Below are 24,684 nucleotides of genomic sequence, written 5' to 3'. Positions count from 1 at the left end.
AACGTGCTAATTCCCAAAGTGCTAATTCTCGGCTTTAGAATTGTTCTAGTAATTTCTCTGTCCCCAGAGTATAAAAACCTATAAGAGTGGAGGCAATGTGATGTGAATTAAACATTTCACTTAGCGGATTCTTGTACTAGAGCGTCTTATGAGTCTTCCTTGCTGGGTTATTCTACAATGGTCTGAGGTTAGCGCATGGTTAATTACATGTTACACACCCAATATGATATACACTACTCGCACAAAGTTAGGGATATTTGGCTTTCTGGTGAAATTTATGGGAAATTTAAAGACTTCACTCTACAGTGATATTTTATCATGAAAAGTAGAAGAATGCAATGGTGATTTCCTCATCTTAACAGTTTATTGAAACAAAAACCAAGAACAGTGGTGGATATAACCCCCCCCAAAAAAAAACAACAAAAAAAACATGTTAATGTATCAATAACTTGTCGTGTGGCCTTGAGCATCTCAACTACAGCTTGACAACGACGTTTCATGCTGTTCACAAGTGGAATTATTGTCTGTTGAGGCATGGTATCCCACCCTTCTTTGAGGGACGGCATTCATGTCATTGAGGTTCTGGGGTACAGGGTTATGAGTCTCTACATGGCACTCAGCTGATTCCATAACTTTCCTATGGGATTCAGGTCTGGAGAAAGTGCAGGCCGCTCCATTTGAGGTACTTCAGTCTCCAACAGCTGTTCCCTTATGATGTGACCTCGATGAGCTGGAGCATTGTCATCCATGAAGATGAGATTAGGCCTGTTGTTCATGCAGAGGAACAATGACTGGATTAATGATATTCAAGTAGTAGGGACTTGACACTGTACCATTCACAAAGTGAAGGGCAGTTCTGTATTGACTAGACACACCTACCCTCTCTGTAACACCACCACCACCAAAAGGCTCGTCTGATGACAAAAGTGGCTGATGCATAGTGCTTTCCTTGATGTCTCCAACATCGTTGGCGGCCATCATTTCTGCTCAACGTGAATCGACTTTCATCAGTGAACAGCACTTAGGCCCACTGGTCCCTTATTCAGCTTAGTTGCTCCCTTGTCCATGCAAGACCATGACGCCTGTGCCTGGCGTACTGTAGGATCAGGTACCCTTGCAGGTTGTCTAGCACACAGACCACGCTGATGTAAATGGCATCGAATGGTCTGACATGACACTTGGGTGGCTCTCATCTCCCTTAATTGTGCCTGGAGTTGTGTGGCATTCATCATCCGGTTCCGAAGGGCACTGTTCACAATGAAGCGGTCATCAGTGTGGGATGGGGCCAAAGGACGTCCACTTCCCTTTCTGTAACTCTTCCAGTCTCTCTGTATCTCTGTTGCACTCTGCTAATGACTCTGTGACTCTAAGCTCAGTGGCCTCTTCCATCTGAGATCATCCTGCTTGAAGCCTCGCAATGGCGAGGTACTGCTGATCAATTGTCAGGTGTCGTCTTGGTCTGATGATGTCAAAATATGAACAGCATGATGAGAAAGACTGTTTAATACCAATTCTAATTGAACCCCGAAATTATTGGCCGATTCTTCTTTCTTTAGATTCACTTTTTTTGAAACGTTTTGCTGTTATTACGTTGCTGGCAACCATGACTAAAAAGTATATTTGCTAACTTTTTGAAATAGTCTTGTGGGAGACTTTGGGGTAGAGCAATGCTCCAGTATTTTTCATGTAGTCATGGTCCTTTCAAACCTGTTTTTCGAGATCTAAAAGTGCGTCTGGACGATTATGCTCAATCTGACGATTAAGCATTACGCCGCAGTAGGGGAGCTTCTTTATAGGGGGTTCCCAGAGGTTTCTGCAGGAGATGGAACAAGTCTTCTAGGAGTCCGGAAAAAATGGAAAATGTGAAAAAAAACGGCTAAATTGGATGAGCACACTAAGAAGAGTGGTTTAGCACTCTTTTTTTCTGATGTGGGCTATGATTTGATCTTACGACAGAACATTGCATTAAAACTTCTTGTAGAAGTGGGATGATGACATATGTAAATAGCTAAAATATTAGTAAACTGTTTCACGTGGGTCTACACTATGTAAAGTGTTAGGTATAGTACATAGAAAATGCCTCTGTTATATTTTCCCTTTAAAGGGAATCTGTCAGTAGGATCAGCCTTCCTAAGCCGTCTATATGGGCATGTAGGTCACAGGAAGCGGAATAAAATTATACCTTGATATCTGCTATACAATGTTATATTTCAAAGTATTACACATTTTTCTTATGCAACTGAGCTGTTAAGATCTATTGGCCGGGTGTAGAACTCCCTGAGAATCTGCCTCCAGGGATTATTTTAAATGAAAGGGAGAGTTACAAGTGTGAGGCATGTAATGACTGACAGTCTTGTCTCTTTTGTCCTGATCTACAAGTCTCACACTGGTAAAGACCTTTTCTTTAAAATAAGCTCTGAAGGCAGATTCTCAGGGAGATCTATGTCCAGCCCATAGATCTTAATTTACCTATTAACCACTTCGCGCCAGAGCCTGTTTTTGCCTTCGTGACCGGGCCAATTTTTTCAATTCTGACCACTGTCACTTTATGAAGTAATTACTCTGGAACGCTTCAACGTATTCCCCTGATTCTGAGATTGTTTTTTCGTGACATATTGTACTTCATGATTGTGGTAAAATTTCTTCCATATAACTTGCGTTTATTTGTGAAAAAATCGGAAATTTGGCGAAAATTTAGAAAATTTTGCAATTTTCAAACTTTGAATTTTCATGCCCTTAAATCAGAGAGATATGTCACACAAAATAGTTAATAAATAACATTTGCCACATGTCTACTTTACGTCAGCACAATTTTGGAACCAAAATTTTTTTTGTTAGGGAGCTATAAGGGTTAAAAGTTGACCAGCGATTTCTCATTTTTCCAACAAAATTTACAAAAACATTTTTTTAGGGACCACATCATATTTGAAGTCACTTTGAGGGGTCTTTATGACAGAAAATACCCAAAAGTGACACCATTCTAAAAACTGCACCCCTCAAGGTGCTCAAAACCACATTCAAGAACTTTATTAACCCTTCAGGTGCTTCACAGGAATTTTTGGAATGTGGAAAAAAAAAATTAACATTTAACTTTTTTCACAAAAATGTTACTTTAGACCCAATTTTTTTATTTTCACAGGGGTAACAGGAAAAAATGGACCCCAAATTTTTTTGTGCAATTTCTCTTGAGCGTGCTGATACCCCATATGTGAGGGAAAACCACTGTTTGGGCGCACTGCAGGGTTCGGAAGGGAAGGAGCGCCATTAGACTTTTTGAATGTAAAATTTGTCTGAATAATTAGCAGACGCCATGTTGCGTTTGGAGAGCTCCTGATGTGCCTAAACAGTGGAAACCCCCCACAAGTGACACCATTTTGGAAACTAGACCCCTTAGGGAACTTATCTAGATGTGTGGTGAGCACCTTGAACCCCAAGGTGCTTCACAGAAGTTTATAATATTGAGCTGTAAAAATAAAATTTTCACATTTTTCCCACAAAACCGTTTTTCATCCCTTAATTTTGCATTATCATAAGGGTAATAGGATAAATTGCACCATGAAATTTGTTGTGCAATTTCTCCTGAACACGCTGATACCCCATATGTGGAGGCAAATTACTGTTTGGGCGCATGGCAGGGTTTGAAAGAGAAGGAGCGCCATTTGACTTTTTGAATGTAAAATTTGTTTGAATAATTAGCAGACGCCATGTCGCATTTGGGGAGCCCCTAATGTGACTAAACAGTGGAAACCCCCCACAAGTGCCACCATTTTGGAAACTAGACCCCTTAGGGAACTTATCTAGATGTGTGGTGAGCACCTCGCACCCCCAGCTGCTTCACAGAAGTTTATAATATTGAGCCGTGAAAATAAAATTTTCACATTTTTCCCACAAAAAATCTTTTTCATTCTCTAATTTTGTATTATCATAAGGGTAACAGGATAAATTGCACCATGAAGTTTGTTGTGCAATTTCTCCTGAACACGCTGATACCCCATATGTGGCTGTATCGTACCGCTTAGCCATACGGTGAGATCTGGGGGGGACGGAGTGCTATTTGACAATTGGAGAACAAATTATTGTAGAATAGGCATTTGGATTTGGGAGCACAAAATTTTCTGAATTTCTTTTGGGGGTCAAGGGTCATTTTGCTTTTCCAGAGCCTTTCTGCTACCAGTAACTTGGAAGTCCCTTATATTTTTAACAGATGACGGACCTGAGTGGGGACTAGCTTTTTTTGAGGACTGAGTTGAAGCTTTTATTGGGAACATTTTACGTAACATTTATCCGGCGCTCTAGGCTGAGCACTTACATCGGGGTTTCCATCTAAATTTCCAAGTGATGTAATTCAGATGAAACCCCTGCAGGATCCATTCACTGTAATGAGGCAGCAGAGTTACTCTGGACACCGTCTGGCCTCTGTGTAGCGGTGTCCTTTTTTTCAGAAGTGCACAAAACTGTGGCCAACTGCACTTTTATGCACGCCTAAAACAAATGACACCGTGGGATCCCAGGCTAGACGGCGTCCACAGTGGCCTATATCTGTCTCATTACAGGGAATCTTCCGTCATGGGTTCCGGCTGAATCATGTATTTCAGAGATTTACACGGAAACTCTGGTGTAAGTGCTCAGCGCAGAGCACAGGATAAATGTGGGCAGAGCCTTACTGGGATCTTTGGGGACATAATAAACAAATCAGTAGCAGGTGAAGAATTGGTTTTATTTATTTTTTACGCCGTTCCTAGTGTGATATAACTGATTAGATTACTTTATTCTTCGGGTCGGTGCGATTACAGTGATACCAGATTTATATCGGGTTTTTATGACTGACAGCTGTCATACACTAAAAGACGCTTTTTTTGCAAAATCTAGTTTTTGCATCACCATATTTTGAGAGCTATAATTTTTCCATATTTCAGCCGACAGAGTCATGTGACGGCTTGTTTTTTGCGGGACGAGTTGACATTTTTATTGGTACCATTTTTGGGGACGTGACATTGTTTGATCGCTTTCTATTCCGTTTTTTGGGAGGTAAAATTAACAAAAACAAACAATTCAGGAATTGTTTTTTGAGTTTTTTTTTTATGCCGTTCTGCGTGTGGTAAAAGTGATCAGGCAGCATTATTCTTCGGGTCAGTACGTTTACAGCGATACTACACTTACTGTATTTTTTTTATGTTTTGGCGCTTTTACACAATAAAACTATTTTATAGAAAAAAATATTTTTTTTGCATTGCTTTATTCTGAGCGCTATAACTTTTTTATTTTTCGGCTGATGGAGCTGTATGGCGGCTTTTTTTTTGCGTAACAAGATGACGTTTTCAGTGGTACCATTTTTATTTCTATTTTGTTTTTTGATGGCATTTTTTTCCACTTTTTGTTTGGCAATATGATGAAAAAGCATATTTTTTTGCTCCGTTTTTTATTTATTTTTATTACGGTGTGCACAGAAGGAGTTAATTAGTGTGACAGTTTTATAGCTCGGGTTGTTTCGGACGCGGCGATACCAAATATGTGTACTTTTTTTGGTTTTGTAAAAATATACGGATTTATTGGTTTAATATTTTATTTATTTATTTTTATTTATTTTGTGATTTTTTTATTAATAGTTTAAAAACTTTTTTTTTACTTTTTTTCACATTTTTTCTTAGTCCCTGTATGGGACATTAATTTTTATTTTTCTGATCTCTGATCTCATGTAATGTAATAGACATATATTACATTACATGAGATCTTCCCTGACTGTTTCAGTCAGAGTCTCCTGTCTGGCTACAGCTGCAGCTGAGCCAGACAGGACACCATATATGGCAGAGCTGGAGGCGGTCATGTGACCTCCAGCTGCCATAGCAACCCCAGGTCCTGGAAGGACTCGGAGGTCTTCGGAGAGGTAAGTTGACGACCCCCTCTCCTCCTGCTGTCTCCTATATGCCGTGATCACTATAGATCACAGCATATAGAAGACAGCTAAGGGTTAACATCACTGGGACCTGATCTAATCAGGTCCCGATGATGTTCCCTGTCAGAGCTAACGCTCTGCACCGGAATCGCAGCGCTTGCAGGACCCTGGGGGTCCTGAGCGCTGCGAGACCACCCACCGTTTTTAAACGTCGGCGCTGCACAGAGCCCGGCAAGCGCCGACGTTTATCTACAGTGGGCGGTCGGGAACCGGTTAAGAGAAATATGAATTTCTCTGGAATACGACATCAGATCGCAGATATGAAGGTATCATTTTGTTCAGCTTCTTATGACTTACATGCCCATATACAGTCATGGCCAAAAGTATTGAGAATGAGACAAATAGTAATTTTTCCAAAGTTTACTGCTTCATTTTTTGTAATGGCAATTTGCATATACTCCGAATGTCAAAGAGTGATCAGCTTAACAGCAATTACTGTACTTACAAAGTCAATATTTGCCCAGAAAATGAACTTTAACCCCCAAAACACATTTCAACATCATTGCAGCCCTGCCTTAAAAGGAGCAGCTAACATCGTTTTAGTGATTGATCAATTAACACAGGTGTGGGTGTTGATGAGGACAGGGCTGGCGATCAATCAGTCATGATTAAGTAAGAATGACATCACTGGACACTTTAAAAGGAGGCTGGTTCTTGGTATCATTGTTTCTCTTCAGTTAACCATGGTTATCTCTAAAGAAACACGTGCAGCCATCATTGCACTGCACAAAAATGGCCTAACAGGGAAGAGTATCGCAGCTACAAAGATTGCACCTCAGTCAACAATCTATCGCATCATCAAGAACTTCAAGGAGAGAGCTTCCATTGTTGTCAAAAAGGCTCCAGGGCGCACAAGAAAGACCAGCAAGCGCCAGGACCGTATCTTAAAACTGTTTCAGCTGCGGGATCGGACTACCAGCAGTGCCGAGCTTGCTCAGGAATGGCAGCAGGCTGGTGTGAGTGCTTCTGCACGCTCTGTGAGGCGGAGGCTCTTTGAGCAAGGGCTGGTTTCAAGGAGGGCAGCAAAGAAGCCACTTCTCTCCAGAAAAAACATCAGGGACCAACTGATATTCTGCAAAAGGTACAGGGAGTGGACTGCTGAGGACTGGGGCAAAGTCATTTTCTCTGATGAATCCCCTTTTCGATTGTTTGGGACATCTGGAAAACAGCTTATTCGGAGAAGAAGAGGTGAGCGCTACCACCAGTCTTGTCTCATGCCAACTGTAAAGCATCCTGAAACCATTCATGTGTGGGGTTGCTTCTCAGCCAAGGGAATCGGCTCACTCACAGTCTTGCCTAAAAACACAGCCATGAATAAAGAATGGTACCAGAATGTCCTCCAAGAGCAACTTCTCACAACCGTCCAAGAGCAGTTTGGCGCCCAACAATGACTTTTCCAGCATGATGGAGCACCTTGCCATAAAGCAAAGGTGATAACTAAATGGCTCATGGAACAAAACAGAGATTTTGGGTTCATGGCCTGGAAACTCCCCAGATCTTAATCCCATTGAGAACTTGTGGTCAATCATCAAGAGACGGGTGGACAAACAAAAACCTACAAATTCTGGCAAAATGCAAGCATTGGTTATGCAAGAATGGACTACTATCAGTCAGGATTTGGTCCAAAAGTTGATTGAGAGCATGCCAGGGAGAATTACAGAGGTCTTGAAGAAGAAGGGGCAACACTGCAAATATTGACTTGCTGCATTAACTCATTCTAACTGTCAATATAACCTATTGGTACTCATAATATGATTGCAATTATATTTCTGTATGTGATATAAACATCAGCCAAACACTAATAAAAACCAGAGGCCAGCAGATCATGTGAAAATATAATTTTGGTGTCATTCTCAAAACTTTTGGCCATGACTGTAGACGGCTTAGGAGGGCTAATCCTAGTGACAGATTCTTTTTAAGGCCCCACGCAGATTGCTTTTTTATTTATTTTTTTAAGTAAATTAGTATGAAATCTCATGCACATGGCAGAGCTCAGAGTCATACAGCCCCATGTGTTGCAGAACAGGGTGCAAACATTACTTTTACATCTTGCCTCCGATGGAACATGTCACAAGTGTTTTTATTAAGATTGGTACATATAGCTGCAAAAAATATTGGAGATCTAATGAGATTGGGGGAACAGTGGAACCCCTAGCACCTTTGGGCCTGTTCTAAGCCAGTATCTAGAAATTGCCAATTCCCGATATAGAAGTTAATAGTTCCCATCTCTCCAGTAGGTCACGAAAAAATGGCTTAAAAAATGGCAAGTAATGTGTAATGAGCAGCTATCCATCCCATTACTTGTCCCTGTGTTCAGTTGTTTACATTTTCCCACACATTTCTTCTTTCCTGATAGTGAACACTCAGATTCCCATGGCCTTTAGGCTAAAATGTGAAAAGGTGATAAGATGTCTCTTAGAAAATGTATTTATCATCAGGCATGTCTGAAAACATTTTTGGGCAGTTGTTTTTTTTTGTTGTTGTTTGTTTTAAAATCAACAGAACCGTTTTATTTTATTTATTTTGTACTTATTTATTTTTGTTAATTGTTTAATTACTGTTCAGAAGAGACTGACGGCAGGCCGTCCAGGCCTTGTGTTATGCATCAGAGGCACCATCATCATTCATGGCGGACTTCTGGAGACTTAGGAGAAAAGACAGAAACTATTTTCTTCTTTGCCTTTACAGATTTGTTTTCACTTTTCTTTGTTACTATTTTCCACTACTATTTTTTTTTCTTCCAGTCTATCAGAATATTTACAGTATTTCGGATTGTTTGGAAGATAAACCAGGAGTGGACGCTACACAGGGAAAAAGTAGATTTAAGTGGTTGTCCATTACTAGGGCAACCCCTTCTCAATCTAAATGTTTGACCCCTTTAAAATAAAAACACTTATACTCACCGCCCATGCAAGCGCCGTTCCAGCGGTGTAGGCATTTGCGTTCCCGGGGATTGCGCTACATAAGAATGTCACACGATCCACGTGGCCAATCAGAACTGGCTTCACTCTCCTCTTCTATGGACATAATTTGACATGCTGTGAAGTCTCTCACTTCCTCAGGATGCCTTGATTTGTCTGAATGAGGGGAGAGTAAAGCCAGCACTGATTTGCTACAGGGCTCACATGGCATAACAATGTCATGCGAGCACTGGGAGAGCCAGTGCCGAGAACGCTGGAAAAGTGCCTGCATCGGAGGAGAGTATAAGTGCTATTATTTTACTGGGGGAAAACAGGGATTCAGAAGGGGTTGTCTGTGGAGTGGAATATTTGCACCCGTTAAAAAAACACTTCTACTCACCTCCGGGGCTGGCGTCATTCCAGCGGTGTCAGCACTCATATTTTCGGGGATCAAGTGAGGCTGTTATGTCACGTGATCCCTGTGCCCAATCAGCGCCGGCTTTGGACGTGTTATATCTCATTTTTACACATAGCTTAAAGGGGTATTCCCATATCCAAAATCCTATCCTAATATGTAGGAGGTGTAATAATAATAATATTAGCAATTACCTCCAATTAGAAATCTAGTATAGTTTTTTTTATTCTCTATGTCTCTTTTCTCATGTGCAGGGCATTGCAGGATCTTAGGTATCCATGGTTACGACCACTGATAAAGTGACTGCTAGTTGGTAGTGGTCGTTACTAGTGTTGAGCCACCCCCGTAGTGTTCGGGTTCGGTTCGGTTCGTCTAACACCGGGATGTTCGTGGAACTGTTCGTCGAACACCTTAGAACACTGTCGAACACCGTCGAACACCGTTAAAACCAATGGCAGGCAAATAAAAACACATAGAAAACACCTTCAAAGGTGTCCAAAAGCTGACAAACTGCTCAGAAGACACTCTCTTTAAAAAAGCCGGCCGGCAATTCAGCATCAGTACCCGACAATTTAGAACAGAAAGAATAGAGCATCACACATAGATTAGATAGATAGAAACATGTCAGTCACATATATAATAAGTACAGTGATAGTGTTGATTACTGTACTTGTCATTTAGTTTTAAAATAAAGGATTTATTAAAAAAAAAATTGGCGTGGGGCTCCCCGTAATTTTAGTCTCTAGCAGAGGTTAAGTAGACGGCTGGGGCAGATATTTAAAGCCTGGGAAGGGGGTAATACCCACGAAGCTTCCCAGGCTACGAATATCAGCCCCCAGCTGAATACCTAGCCTTTACTAGCTATTAAAATGGGGGATCCCCCAAAAAAATGACGTTGGGTCCCCCCTATTTTAATAGCTAGCAAAGACTAGGCAGACAGCTGGGGGCTGATATTAATAGCCCAGGAAGGGTGCCATGAATATTGGCCCTGTCCCAGGCTAGAAACACCAGCCGTCAGCCGCCCCAGAAATAGTGCATCCATAGGATAAAGTCCTTTAATTGAAATAAACACACAATTCTTTATTGTTCTAAATTAAACCATACTTACCATCACGCCCATTCCAGCTGAAGCCAACGATCTCCTGCAATAAAAATAAAATAATAAACCAACATCATCCTTACCTTTCCATGGTTCCCAGGATGGCTCTAGATCTTCTACATTGACATGACAGGCTGGATCGCAGCCGAAAGCTGCCATCCTGCTTGCTATGCCGCAGACACTGAGAAGCGCAGGCTTGCTTGCGCTCCTCAGTGTCTGGCTGTGACAGCATCCACATGAGCCGAGATCATGTCCAATGAACTCAGCTCACCTCATGCAAGTCACTGACAGCGTGGGAGAATTCTCCCACGCTGTCAGTGATGGATGGCAGCTTTCGGCTGCGATCCAGCCTGTCATGTCAATGTAGAAGAGCAAGAGCCGTCCTCATAACCATGGAAAGGTAGGGATGATGTTGGTTTATTATTTTACTTTTATTGCAGGAGATCATTGGCTTCAGCTGGAATGGGCGTGATAGTAAGTATGGTTTAATTTAGAACAATAAAGAATTGTGTGTTTATTTCAATTAAAGGACTTTATTCTGGGTGTTTTTTTTTTTTTTAACTTTGACTATGGGGTTAGTAATGGGGGTGTCTTATAGACGCCTCTCCATTACTAACCTGGGCTTGATGTCAGCTGGCATTATAAGCTGACATCAACCCCAGCCCTATTACCCCACTGCCACCGCTACAGGGCAGTGGGAAGAGCGAGGCTAAGTGCCAGAATTGGCGCATCCTATGGATGCGCCATTTCTGGGGCGGCTGACGGCTGGTGTTTCTAGCCTGGGACAGGGCCAATATTCATGGCACCCTTCCTGGGCTATTAATATCAGCCCCCAGCTGTCTGCCTAGCCTTTGCTAGCTGTTAAAATAGGGGGGACCCCATGTCATTTTTTTGGGGGGTCCCCCATTTTAATAGCTGGTAAAGGCTAGGTATTCAGCTGGGGGCTGATATTAGTAGCCTGGGAAGCTCCGTGGGTATTACCCCCTTCCCAGGCTTCAGACATCTGCCCTAGCCATCTGCTTAACCTCCGCTAGAGACTAAAATTACGGGGAACCCCACGCCAATTTTTTTTTTAATAAATCCTTTATTTTAACACTAAATGACAAGTACAGTAGCCAACACTATCACTGTACTTCTTATATATGTGACTGACATGTTTCTATCTATCTAATCTATGTGTGATGCTCCATTCTTTCTGTTCTAAATTGTCGGGTACCGATGCTGAATTGCCGGCCGGCTTTTTTAATGAGACGGTGCATGAAAACACTATTATTTTTTTTAATAAATCCTTTAACACTAAATGACAAGTACAGTAAGCAACGCTGTCACTGTACTTCTTATATATGTGACTGACATGTTTCTATCTATCTAATCTATGTGTGATGCTCTATTCTTTCTGTTCTAAATTGTCGGGTACCGGTGTATGCCGCTGCTGAATTGCCGGCTTTTCATGTTTCACTGTGAGCACTGTTCCCATCGATTTGGGCAACCACTGTAATGCCACAACCACCATGGCTGTGACATTACAGTGAGTGGCAGACAATCCTTGCATGATGTGAAAAAATCCAGTTACGCTTTTGGTGCACGAACAGTTATCAAACATAACCTCGAACAGCCGAATTTTTTGCAAATCGTTCGCGTTCGTCGAACGACTCGAACACCGCCCAAAACAGTTCGAATTTGAGATTGGCGAACAGTTCTAGTCGAACACCGCTCATCTCTAGTCGTAACCATGGCTACCTAATGTCCTGCAATGCCTGCACATGAGGAAAGAGACATAGCGAATCACAAAAACTATACTACATTTCTAATAGGAGGTATTTGCTAATATTATTATTATTACACCTACTACTTATTGGGATAGTATCTTGGAGATGGGAATGTCCCTTTAATTTATGGACATCTATGGTCATTTCTTTTCCTGTGTGGGGTGGATGGATTGTTTTTTGTTTTAACTTTTGCAGTATGGAGCAATACAATTGTAACGTTATGACATCTATTAAATTGTTTCCTCCTATCTTGCCTCCAGTATTCCTTTACACTGCGAGTATTGATCCCATAACCTTGGAGTAAAACTTCTTCCACCGATGAGATGATGGCATTAACTGATTTTTATGTGGCAGTAATTTACGTTCATGAATACTTTACAGTTGCAGCTGTTCCATAAAGCTCCAGCCATTGGAAATAATAGGCATTCTGGAGAAGATTTAGTGGTGGCCGCCAGCCGAGGAATGTCCTTATCTTGGCGGGAAAGTGCAGCATTTATCAACATAAAAAAAAAAATTCTGTTCTAGCTATAGCTGAAATTAAGGGTCACAGACGATGATGAGGGGACCCGTCCCTGTGGTTCAGTCGTGTGGCAGATGCCTATTTTTACATTTACCTGTTTATACAAGTGGGTTCATGACTTAGGGCTGGGATTTCGGAAAATGATGCAAGAGCTCAGAAAACAATCTGGAACATAAAAATATTACTGGAAACATTATCGTAAATAATATTTCTATAATCCTTACAGTACGATGTCAGAACCTGCTGATTATACAGCGATCAGCATCGATAAATAATGTAGATACTATAGATCTCTTCCTGCAAAACCTATTGCTTTCATGGGAAGTTCCTTCTTCTGTGCCAACCACTGATTGACTGACATTTTGTGCGCCTGTTTTTAGGCACTTTACCCTATCTGTTTTGTTATTTTTTTGTTTATTTGATTAATCCGTACAACATGGTAGTCATTATTAGGATGGGACAAACTCTTATCTCATGCTTTGAAAAGTCGGTATACGGTCAATGAAAACCCATATACAGTACATCCAGAGATGAGTACATCTTCATTTTGAATTTTCCCAGAGTTCGTGGATTAAAAATTTTGGCAAGTTTTATTTTCGCAAATCTAGATAAATGGACTTTAAGGGTCTGAAAAGAGGTTACAAAATTAGTAAAAATGATAATTACCTCGGCCAGGTGTTCACTTATCCAACAACGTAGTCCTTTCAGCTCTGGACACGGCAGACTGGACTGGAGCAGATGCCTGAAGATCTGACAGGGACTGCACCGCTGGAATGGTGAGGGCCTGGACGAGGAGAGTATAATTTTTCAACATTTTTTTTCTTTTACTTTTGTTAATCATGTTCTGGGCTCTAGACCTCAAAGCATAATAAAGCACATTGGATTCCCAACTAATACATTTGATGCAAATCAAACTTCCTGGCCAAACTTTGTTGTACCTGCCGACTAAAATGTCAGCACATTTACTCATCACTAATACCCACACATACAATGAGAAGTTATGCCAAATATGTTTGTGCTATGCAAAAGGGAAAAAATAAAGGAGTGGCCTCATCTTGGAAAAACAAGCAACTTTGCAATATACCTCTTATTAAAAATCCTATCCATTCTCAAGAATATTGTTTACCGCTCGTTACCTAGGCTATTGACCACCTCTGCTGGCAATCAGCTACGGATGGTCTCCTAGGCAAGCGATGCAGCACATACAAGCTCTTTGCTATAGACTTTGCAAGCGCTGCTCTGAAGCTGGCCGGGTGCGTTCCTCCTATGCTGCAGAGGCAAAGCTGCTATTGCTTGCAACACTGGAGGGTGCACAGTTTGGGCCCATAGTGTGACCATTCCGCCCATCCAACCAGTCAGTCATTGAAAAGCGCATCACTCCCCCGGCAAAGCAGGGAGGTAGAAGAGCGGTATGCTCCTGAAAACCTAGCTTAAAGAAGTACTCCCCGTAACTTTTTTGTCAGTAAACCTGTGTATATGTGTATGTAGTGTAGTGCGAGTGTATTAATATACTCACCTACCGATGCTCCCTCTGGTGTCCAGCACTGTTCTGCTCCTCTTCTCAGTGACGTCACCGCTTTTCAGACTCTCTGGGTCACTCAATGCTCTATGTGTGACCCAGAAGTCTCTTTTACGATGTAAGTCTATCAAACCTCTTTCTGACCCTCCATAGGCTAACAATGTAAAAGAGACTTCCTGATCATACAGAGCGCAGTGTGACCCAGAGAGCCTACAGAGCGGTGACGTCACTCAGAAGAGGACCGGAGCGGTGCCATATACCAGAGAAGGCGACGATAGGTGCGTATATTAACACACACACACTACACTACATACACATATACAGGGGTTTACTGAAAAAAAAAGTTAATGGGAGGGCTTCTTTTTTTATTTTGAGTAGGCAGTCTAGATTTTTTGATTTGATGAAAGTTTGATTTATTATCAAGTATCACAGTACATTTTGATGGTTTTCAGGTTTAGGTGACTAAAAAAGAGAACTGACACACGGCTATATATCTAATGTATAAAATGACTCTTGCTTTTTTTTTGCTTGTTATGTTTTTATCTTGGGTTTTGTCTGTTTAGTGGGCAGTGTAAACATGCACTTACTGGTTGTATGCATTCTAACTTATATTCCAGTTTATCTCTTTAAGTTTTTTGTTTCAGTTTTTTTGCACTCTATGCATATAAAGGTGTGGCCTCACTTTTCTTTGAGCTGGACATTACATTCATGTAGTTCCCCATGGCTGCATGTGACTCGCCCCCTGGGCCGCGTGGGGAACCCGGAACCGGGCCTTTTGTGGGATGCTGGGGGTTGTAGTCACCGTGACGATGACCCGGTCCCGTGGCTGAGGGTGGTCAAACCAATGGCAGTCTATTGATATGGTTTTCATTATTTTCAAATGTCCGACTACGCCACTCGTGGATTGCGGTCAGGATGAACCGCCGCTGCAGGGCAGACCGCTGGGGCTGATATTGGTGAGCAGCACAGGGATGGTATAACTCCCCACGGGAAGAGTGTAGCCCCAGGGCAGTGTAGGTGGATGATGGGGGTGATGGTGCGCGGGAATAATAACTCAGAGTCTCTGTAATGCAGTCCAGGATCTTTACTCACAGTTCGTTATTCCACATTACTCCGGCCGGCTGTAACTTCCCGCGTCGCGCCATGTTCACCAGGTGAGGGGGGCTCAGCCAACTCCCAGATGATTCTGGAGCGCTTCGCAGGACCCCCTTTCCGTATCCTTCCTCTGGCCTGTCATACCCCACCAGTGACCACGCTTCTGTCCGGCTGCCTCGGGCCTTCTCTGGGTAAACTTCGGCGCCAGTTAACCTGACCCTATGTGGTGCCTTCCTAGCGGGTGTAGCGAGGGGCTGCACCATATAAAATGCCACAGCCTCCGGTTTCTAGTTGAGGGTAGTTCCCCGCCTCTACTAGTTTCGTGGCCCGGTCTCCCCCTTGGCCTGACCCCACTACTCAGGTAGATGCGGGCGTATGGTGGCTACCAGCCGGTCCACACCCCTGGGGTCCCTTCTTTCCTCAGTGTTCCTGGAGCCTCCTCCGCTCTTCTTCATCTCTTCTCCTCTACTCTCTCTCCCTCCTTTCAGTGCTGACTGGGTCTCACAGGCTAGAGTCCTGCTCTGTCACATCCTCTCTCTGACTCTACTGAACCGACTTCTCTCTGAACTAAGATGGTGCCCACCTTTTGTACCTCTCCCTAGGTGTACCCAGAAACTGCTTCCTCCCGGCTCCTGCACTACAGGGTTCCCCCTTTCCTAGGTGTTCCCTCCCCCCACTCCAGCCAAGGACAGGGACTGTCGTGCTCTACTTGGAGCATATCGGTCGCCCTGCCCCCCGGAAATGTGGTGTAATGCATGCAGGTGTCGGGGTCCTGATCCACACTCCATCCTTACCTGAGAGTGAGATATCGCACATCTGGGTGAGATGCAATACCTCTGTAGCAACCGAACCCCCAGGGTGCTACACATGTCCACTAGCAGGGTCTCAGACTTTTTAGCACTCATCCACACGCACATGACTGGTTTAAATATTAAAGGTTAGGGTCACTGTGAAGTGGTTGGATGGCTTTTACCTTTTTTTTTTTCTTCAAAATTATGTTAACTAAGCACCCTATATTATAATCATGCACTATTACTGTTTATTTACTGCAGGGTATTTACTTATTATGTTATTATCTTGGTTTTGTCTGTTTAGTGGCCAGTGTGAACATGCACATACATGCTACACCAACTTATATTGCAGTTCATCTCTTTAGTTTGTTTACTACATACACATATACAGGAGTTTACTGAAAAAAAAAGTTAATGAGGTGGCTTCTTTTTTTATTTTGAGTAGGCAGTCTTTACTTTTTGATTTTGATTCATTATCAAGTATCACAGTATATTTTGACGTTTTTCAGGTTTTGGAGACCTAAAAAGAGCTAACGCACGGCTGTTTATCTAATGTAGAAAATGACTCTACTGTTTTTTTTTCTACATTAATATTATCACATCCTTTTAATCCTTATAGGAGACCTTCCAAATCACATAATGCACATTGCTTGAGAGTTCAATGAGAAATTAGTGCTGGATGGTGGCCAAGATCAACTAAATAAGTCACCAAAGTGCTTCTGGATGCCTGGGAGACCTGATTTCTGTCTCTATGCTGGGGCTTTAGCTATGACAATATCATGCCAGGATCCATCAACTGAAAAGTACTATAAAGTTCCAGAAATGTTCTACATAGTAATGTTCTCATTTTCTCTTGTACAGATTTTCCACATGACCTATGACCTTGCCAGTGCCGTGGTGAGAATCTTTAACCTCATCGGTATGATGCTGCTTCTCTGCCACTGGGATGGCTGCCTGCAGTTTCTGGTTCCTCTTCTTCAGGAATTTCCAAGTGATTGCTGGGTATCATTAAACAATATGGTTGTAAGTATTATTACTTTTCTAACTTGCATAATTGATGGATTGATATTCAAATGATTGTATGACCTTGAGTAATATCTTTCTTTTGTTTGGTTGTTTTTTGTTAATATAAACAGATAACAAATTATAGACTAATTAGTTTCTTAGAATACATGGTTTTGGCTGCATAAAAAAAGCTACATGTGACCATAGCCTCATAGAGGTCTCAGCTCCAACTCCCTTGCATATCCACAGATTTAACGGGAATCTGTCACATCCAAAAACAGTTTTTACCTGGAGATATAGGGGCAATCTGCAGGTAAATAGATAAATTGGTATTTATCAAGTGTACTGGAGCAGCGGCTACCGTGAGGATATGAGGTTATGTTCCCCCTCCAGCCGCTCACTTTCAGTTCAGGGTGATGCATGTAGCGGATACTGTCACATCTCATAATACAGTGAACGCGGCGTTAATCACCCTCCAGCACATTGATTACCAGCTTACTCTGCACACACATACGTTGCAGAGTAAGCTGCTGTCAATGAAAGTGCCTGGCAGTGATTACATCTGCACTCACTGTGCAGTAAGCAGTCATTGTTACTGCTCTCTGTACCGCCCCATGGGTGAAAGTGAGCGGCTGCAGGGAGAACAAGACTTAATTTTCTCCCTTTATCCGCTGCTCTAGTAAGCCGATTAAACAAGATTTAAATGTTAGTTACCTGCAGATTGCTACTATATCTTCAGGATGTAACATGTTTCCTTTAAAATATTATAGCTGCCTGCAGCCACCACTAGAGGGAGCACAGGAGCTGACTGCATACTGACGTACATTGAAGTCCATAATAAGACAGTATGATGTAAGCTCGAGAGCTCCTTCCATTGGTGGCTGTAGACAGTACAGTTTGGGATCTAAAAACAGTATGAAGTTAATTGGTTAAGATTGACCTTAAAGCCATATTAATATCATTGGGGAAGATTTACTAATTTATAGACTGTGTAATCTTAGACTAGACAAATTTAAAGGATTATTCTCAAGTTGTCTCTTGAGCAGTTCAGAGCTATGCCATCTACTTACAGTTTCCTATCTTCTTGGATTCTGGCAAGGTGGACTCTCCTCTTGGAGTGACAGTTCTGCTGAGTAGCAGAGCAGTAGTATTAGTAGAACTATAAAGCTCAGCACAAGTTCTACTGTAACACATTCAGCTATCAGAGGTTTGTTCTGGAGTCTACACTGCTATCACTATATTTACATAGATAACAGGGCATTTGAACAAGCACACAGCTCTGGACAGGATTTATAACAGCATCTTGTCAGGAGCTGAGGGGAAGGGAGGTGAGCAGATAATTACTGTATAGAAATCAATAGCCTGGAGAGAGGTGACTGGAATATTAACATAACTTGTGTCCTGGAATGTAACTACTGCGTACAGTTGGCAAGGTTCTGGGCAGACAGTAGTGTCCTAGCTCCATGGAAACCAGCTGTACACTATGAAAGATATAAGTTCTAACAGCAGGAGAATGACAGCATATAAAAAAAAGCAAGTCAATTGCAAACTAGCTTATTTTCATGCTGTCTAACTAATTAATGCAATCAAATAACTTGAGAATACCCCTTTAAAAGATAACATGGTGGCTCATCCTGGATGATAAATTTTGCTGCAGGGTTAGACACCTTTGTCTAACTCTACTTCACAAATTGGTTGACTTACTTTGTGCCACAGATTTTGTGTCAAATTGTTGGTACATTTTTGGTGCATGCTGTCACGATAAAGTCACACCCCTTTACCAGTAGGCCAAACTCTTTTCACTCTAAGCCATGTCCCATGTCTAAAACACTTAAAGAAGTTGTCCACTACTTAGACAACCCCTTCTCATTCCGCATCTTTGGCCCCGTTTAAATAAAAAAACTTATATTCACCTCCCGTGCCAACGCCATTCCAGGGATCCATGTGAACGTGAATACAGACACTGCTGGAACGGCGCCGGCACGGGAGGTGAATATAAGTTTTTTTATTTAAACGGGGCCAAACATGCGGAATGAGAAGGGGTTGTCCAAGTAGTGGACAACTTCTTTAAGTGTTTTAGTCATGAGACATGGCTTAGAGTGAAATGCCTTTAAAGGAGATATCTCCACCATTTATTATACTTTGAAGTCTGGAGAAACTTCATTGCATAATAAATTTACTTTTAACAGCAAACCAATTTTATTCATACCAAATTGAATTTTTCTGCTGAATCAAACAAATCTGACTGCAACTAATTTCAGGAGATTCTCTCACCTCATTTTTCCCATACAATGCTCTACCAATGCCTAATTAATAATACTGATCGAACAGCCCACATAATACTGCCATAATACATACCGCAGATGAGAGCAGGACATAGAGAAGGTTATGATGTGGAGATGTTCCAGCAGTTATGTCTGCTGTCACCGTACAATCTGCCTCACTATTAGAGCTGACATTGAAGCAGAACGTTTCTCTAAGGGGTCTCATCCGTAGAGACTGCAAGGAAAGAGGACCTCGGGCAATTGCTCATTTCCAACCCTCCAACCATCTCTCTACTTAAACCTCAAAACTGGTTTTTAAATGACAGTTACCTTTTTACCTAGCAAAATGGCTGATCTCAATATATCAAGTGCATTTTAGAAAAGATGTGTCATAACAAGAAAAAGCCTTTCCCATGGGAACGCGTCAGGTGTGATACGACCAAGCAGCCGATATTTCGTGTTATTTTGGAAGCTGAGATCTGTATGTTTGTGATTAGGTTTAGATGCGGATCAGAGTCTCCAGCGCTGTAGGCGTGAATACAAGTAGAGCGCCATTAAATCTGATAACACTCAATTTCTGAAAGTTTCCTTTCTGTCACGAAGACAAGTTTTGTTCACGGGAAAACTATTCAGTAGCTGACTCTTGACAGCTAATTACGTCTTTTCTGTAGGATTTGTCACCTCCATTTGTGACAATGAAGCATTTTTTAGTTTTCCATGCATCTTCCTTCACAGTCCATTTTAACATCTTGCAGTCATAAGTTAGCTGTCAGTGTATCAGATATTCTGATAAAACATTGAGTGGATCACTTGAAGGGCAAGGATATTCCACTGTGTAATCAAAGGGAGTCTGTCGGCTCAAAATGACCGACCAAACCAAGCATGGGCCCTTCATGCACGCTTGGTGTGGCCGAGCAGCTCAATGCTCCTTCTCACCTACTTGTTTTCTATTTATCTCTTTCCCTCTCTGTCTCCTGTAAAGCCAGAGCTGTCAATCAAGGAAGAGAAGGGCGGTGCTAGATACAAAACAAGGAGGTGGGAACTCTTCGGCCACACCAAGGGTGCACCGAGTGACTGTACTTGGTTTGAAGAGTGATTTTGCGCTGACCGACTCTCTTTGAGGATATTTAATGGGTGGCCCAGGTCAGAGTAGGACTTTTTTTTAAGTAAGCAGTGAAGGTGTCTATTAGAAGGAAACATGAGCTCATGATTGGGAATATCACTCAGCCATTGGGTTTGCTGATCAGAAGTCATCCCCAACTGGCTCAGATAAATTACAGATCAGCCATTAAACTATTCCCAAATAACTGACTGCTGAACATGCAGAATAATTGAATTTCTGGCTTTTAATCAGATGCAGATCCAAGAGTTTACTGTGTGACTAGATGTAGATAAAAAAATAAATACAATTTGAGAGTCCTGATAAGATGATACTCTTTAAGCAGGGGCGAACATATCACTGGTGCAACATGTGCAGCCACAAGGGCCCAAGAGGTAAGGGGACCCACTTTCACCTTCAAATCAGCAAGCAGGTCATGTCACAGTCACAAAGAGGGGCCCATATACAGTTCTTGCACAGGAGCCCTCTTCCTTCTGTGTCCGACACTGCCTTTAAGCCATTAATACTGAACATGTTTTAGACTTTAAGAGCAACCATTTTTTTCACCATTACATTTCAAGAGCAATAACTTTTGGCTGTATTTTGTGGGATAGGTTTAAGATCTTTTTGGCCTTATTTTATGGTGCATGGGGTTTATTAGTTACTTTTCAATATTTCTTTTTTTGGGGTGAGTAAGGCTGCAAAAAAAGCAATTTTGTATTTTTCTATCAGGTTTTTGTCACTATAACTAACAGGAAGCTGTTATTTTACAGTTCACGGTGATTACGATAGCACCTAATATTAAAAATAGTTCACAATAAAACTGGATGTTACGTCAATTAGTTGAGAATACACCCTCGTATATACAGGACACAGGAGATTTTTTACAAATACTGAACCAGTTTGATTGGCAAGAAGGACTCCAGCTGGCGATGATCAATGTAGTGAGCCTGTACACCTGCTTTCCACAGGATGCCGGTGTACAGGCTGTAAGACTTCGATTGGAAGTTAGTAATACCAAGGGTGAACTAGTATTATTATTTTTTTCACTTGATAAAAACGCCAATACTGTGTTGAAACATCGTGAATACAAAACCCATTAACCATCATCAATGTTGAAGAATCTGTTTACTCTAGCGGCTCAGTCCACCTAACATGTTTCATCCAACTGGATACAAGTGTGAACTATTGAAATTTATATGTAAATCCTTCTGCTTTTGTGGGCCACTGGTATACCCAGGCAGCTGGTACCGCAATGGGTACGCCATTGACCCTGACTTTTGCAAGTATATTTTTGGGGTATCTTAAAACTGAAAAGATATTTAATTTGACTAATCCATTTGTATCACATATCAATTCATAGAATGAGATGGTAAATCACAGGAATTTACTGAATTCGATAGCTTCTTAAACCATAATGAAGTTAATGTGAGATTTACAAGCAAAGTGAGTCGGAACAAAATAGAATTCTTATTTTTCGTCCCTTCTTGTACTTTTTGAAGATTGTATAGCTGCAAGGTGGAGCACCTCCACATCTGACATTCTCTTTTAACCAGCATTACATACATCAGTGGTAAATGGTCTATACTTACGGCAGTGCCAGTCTGCTGATCTTTAGAAATGGAAGTCTTCACAGGGAAGAGGGAATGGAGGGAAGAAAACTGTGTCTTTAGTGCTACCTATATGTGACCTGTATGCCATTGTCAAACACGCACATCATTGCCTTTTATCAGTACAGAATCTTTCTTGCTGTTGAGGTGTTTCGAATGGTACTGTTAGTCATTGCGGAGGTCCGCCTGGTAGGAAAATTTTACGACTGAGACTATCATTTTGGCCTGGATTGTTGGGTAGGCCGAAGTGGCATTTCCCTAGGAGTCGTCACCACTAGTCTAATTTTGCTTTATATAAGAAAAAAAGTCCATGGTTGAAAAAAGTTGGCCTAATTTGACAAACACTGTTCCAATGGCTTATTAGGTAAAAGTGAAAAACTTCTACAGAGAGGCTCCACTTAAAGAGGATTTGTAATCAGGTCAAAAGTGGCCAGTGTTTACCTTTATTTTATTTTTACTGCTCAGCTCACATGAGTATTTCATTTTTTTTTATTTTTGAAAATCCACCATTTGGTTCCAAAGATACGGGCCTTTTTATTTAGCTCCTCCAATATGCAAATTTTATGGTCTTTTCAAGTGGGTGTTGCCACGCCCCTTTTGTTGAGAACTTCAAATTAGCATATTAGACAATAAGGCTTATAATTGCTGTGTGCCCGCTATGCGTTTTTTAAGTGTTTCTGCAGCGGCAATTCCACTGCAGAAACGCATTAAAAACGCTTGGTAGAAGGCCTGCCATGTTCCCCAATGATAATCCGCATGTGCTGTGCACATGCTGCAGAAATTTCCGCTGCGGATTATCATTGCGGAAAAATCCACAGCACTACCAATTATTTTGCATAATCGCGGCGTTTTTGCCGCCATTGACTTGCATTGAATCACTTAATATCCGCATGACTACATGTGCACATGCGGATATTATGCGATTCAATGTGCGGATGGTACCGGGGTCTGGAGAGGAGGAGACTCTTCTACAGACCCGGGTACCATAGTTCCTGTAAAAAAAAAAATTTAAATAAAAAATATACATTATACTTACCTTCTGATGGCCCCCGGTCTCCTTAGTGATGTGTCCTGGCTTCCCGGCAGCTCGCGATGGTCTAAAAGGACCTTCCATGACGTCATTTAGACATGTGATGGGTCACGCGACCGCTGACTTGGCGGTCGCATGACCTGTCACATGACTAAATGACATCATGGAAGGTCCTTTTACACAACTGCAAGACACCGGGAAGACCGGACGCATCGGATAAGGAGACCGGGGGCCATCGGAAGGTGAGTGTATGTTTTTTTTTTACTTTTTACCAGTTTTATTCTTTTTTTTTAACTAACTTGGTCACACTATATAAAATCCATGCCGGTTGCATGGATTTATATAGTGTGATCAAGTTGTCAAGCACTTTCCAAGTGATGCTAAAATCGCTTGGAAAAGCGCTTGTCAACCCGCATGCGGAAATGTATGTGAAGAACGCTTCACATCCGCATGTCCCTGGCAGGAAAAACGCATGTACAATCCGCATGTACAATCCGCATGTACAATCCGCATGTGTTTTTTCTGCCAGGGAGATGTAGACACGCTCAGGAAAAATCCAGAGCATTTCTGCATCGTGGGCACACAGCATAAAAATGCCCATATCTCTGGGACCAAATGGTGGATTTTTAAAAAAGAAAAAATCAAAATACTCATGGGAACAGCAGGAATAAAATACGGCTGACCACTTTTGACCTGGTGATAGGTCATCTTAAATTTTGTATTTATTATACAATTTTTTATCTGATGCCTAACCAAGTAATTATATCAGATCAGTCCTTATCACAAACTTTTTATTTCACTACCCAAAAGTGTTTATCATAAAGTCCTGTTGATCCCAATTAATTGATAATATGATAAATAGAGAATTTGGAAATCACTCTTTTTAAAAATCACATTGTCACAAGTTCTAGCCATTTGCTATCTTCATTTTGCCCAACTGTCTTCTGTCAGCTGTCAAGTGTAATCTGTCTATAGCAACAGAGATGCCGAGATGGATTACATGAAGTGTTGGCAGTTCTTTGTCGTTCTGATAAACTGCATAGAAGCATTCAGTTCAGGATAATTAAGCCATTGGACAAGTTTAATGCATGCTGGATAAGTGAGGGAAAGGAATTTCCAGCACCTATAGTGCTGATAGAATGCCAATGAAGAGTTTTACCTTTATGTGGGGAATACTCCCTAGTGAACCCTGTTTTTCCACAGATTTTTGTATGAAAGATCAGTTACCCTTTAAGTCATTTTACATAGTTTTTTTGACATTGAATAAAAATGAATTCATGTGTCATAAACCCAAATAAAAACACTTTTACCCAATTGTTATTAATTTGCCCATTTTAGTACAATCCAGGGACTGCTGACTCATTATTGAATGCTTGCAGAAGCGGGAATGAGATGAAACTTCCAGCTGAGATGCCATTTACAATGAATTCATTAAATTGATTTTAAAATGTATGAATGAAAAATGCGGATGTTGTTCCCAGTAATCATATGTAGTTACATAGTAACTAAAGTGACTCATTGTTTGTTTATAGCACATTATAAGATTATAGTCTTGAAGTTATCCCAGGGTGTGAGGTACACCATCAAAAAAGACTGTATACGGATTACCAGTCCC

The 24,684-nt window shown here is 41.5% G+C and overlaps 1 protein-coding gene across 2 annotated transcripts in view; it reads left to right on the top strand.

Annotated features, from left to right (window-relative positions):
• The window catches only part of HCN1 (hyperpolarization activated cyclic nucleotide gated potassium channel 1), a 526,503-nt gene that overhangs the window by 294,346 nt on the left and 207,473 nt on the right, over positions 1-24,684 (top strand). For both annotated transcript variants that reach the window (XM_073680307.1, XM_073680308.1), the window contains exon 3: positions 16,923-17,084. In XM_073680307.1, coding sequence (XP_073536408.1) covers positions 16,923-17,084 — 162 coding nt within the window. The remainder of the gene's footprint in view (positions 1-16,922; positions 17,085-24,684) is intronic.

This window comes from Phyllobates terribilis, unplaced genomic scaffold (assembly GCF_046119375.1).
Source record: "Phyllobates terribilis strain yellow unplaced genomic scaffold, ASM4611937v1 Scaffold_1__5_contigs__length_1240528914, whole genome shotgun sequence".
NCBI classification, from domain to species: Eukaryota; Metazoa; Chordata; class Amphibia; order Anura; family Dendrobatidae; genus Phyllobates; species Phyllobates terribilis.
Note: the sequence above shows the minus strand (reverse complement) of the source record. Positions and strands in the feature narration are given on the sequence as shown.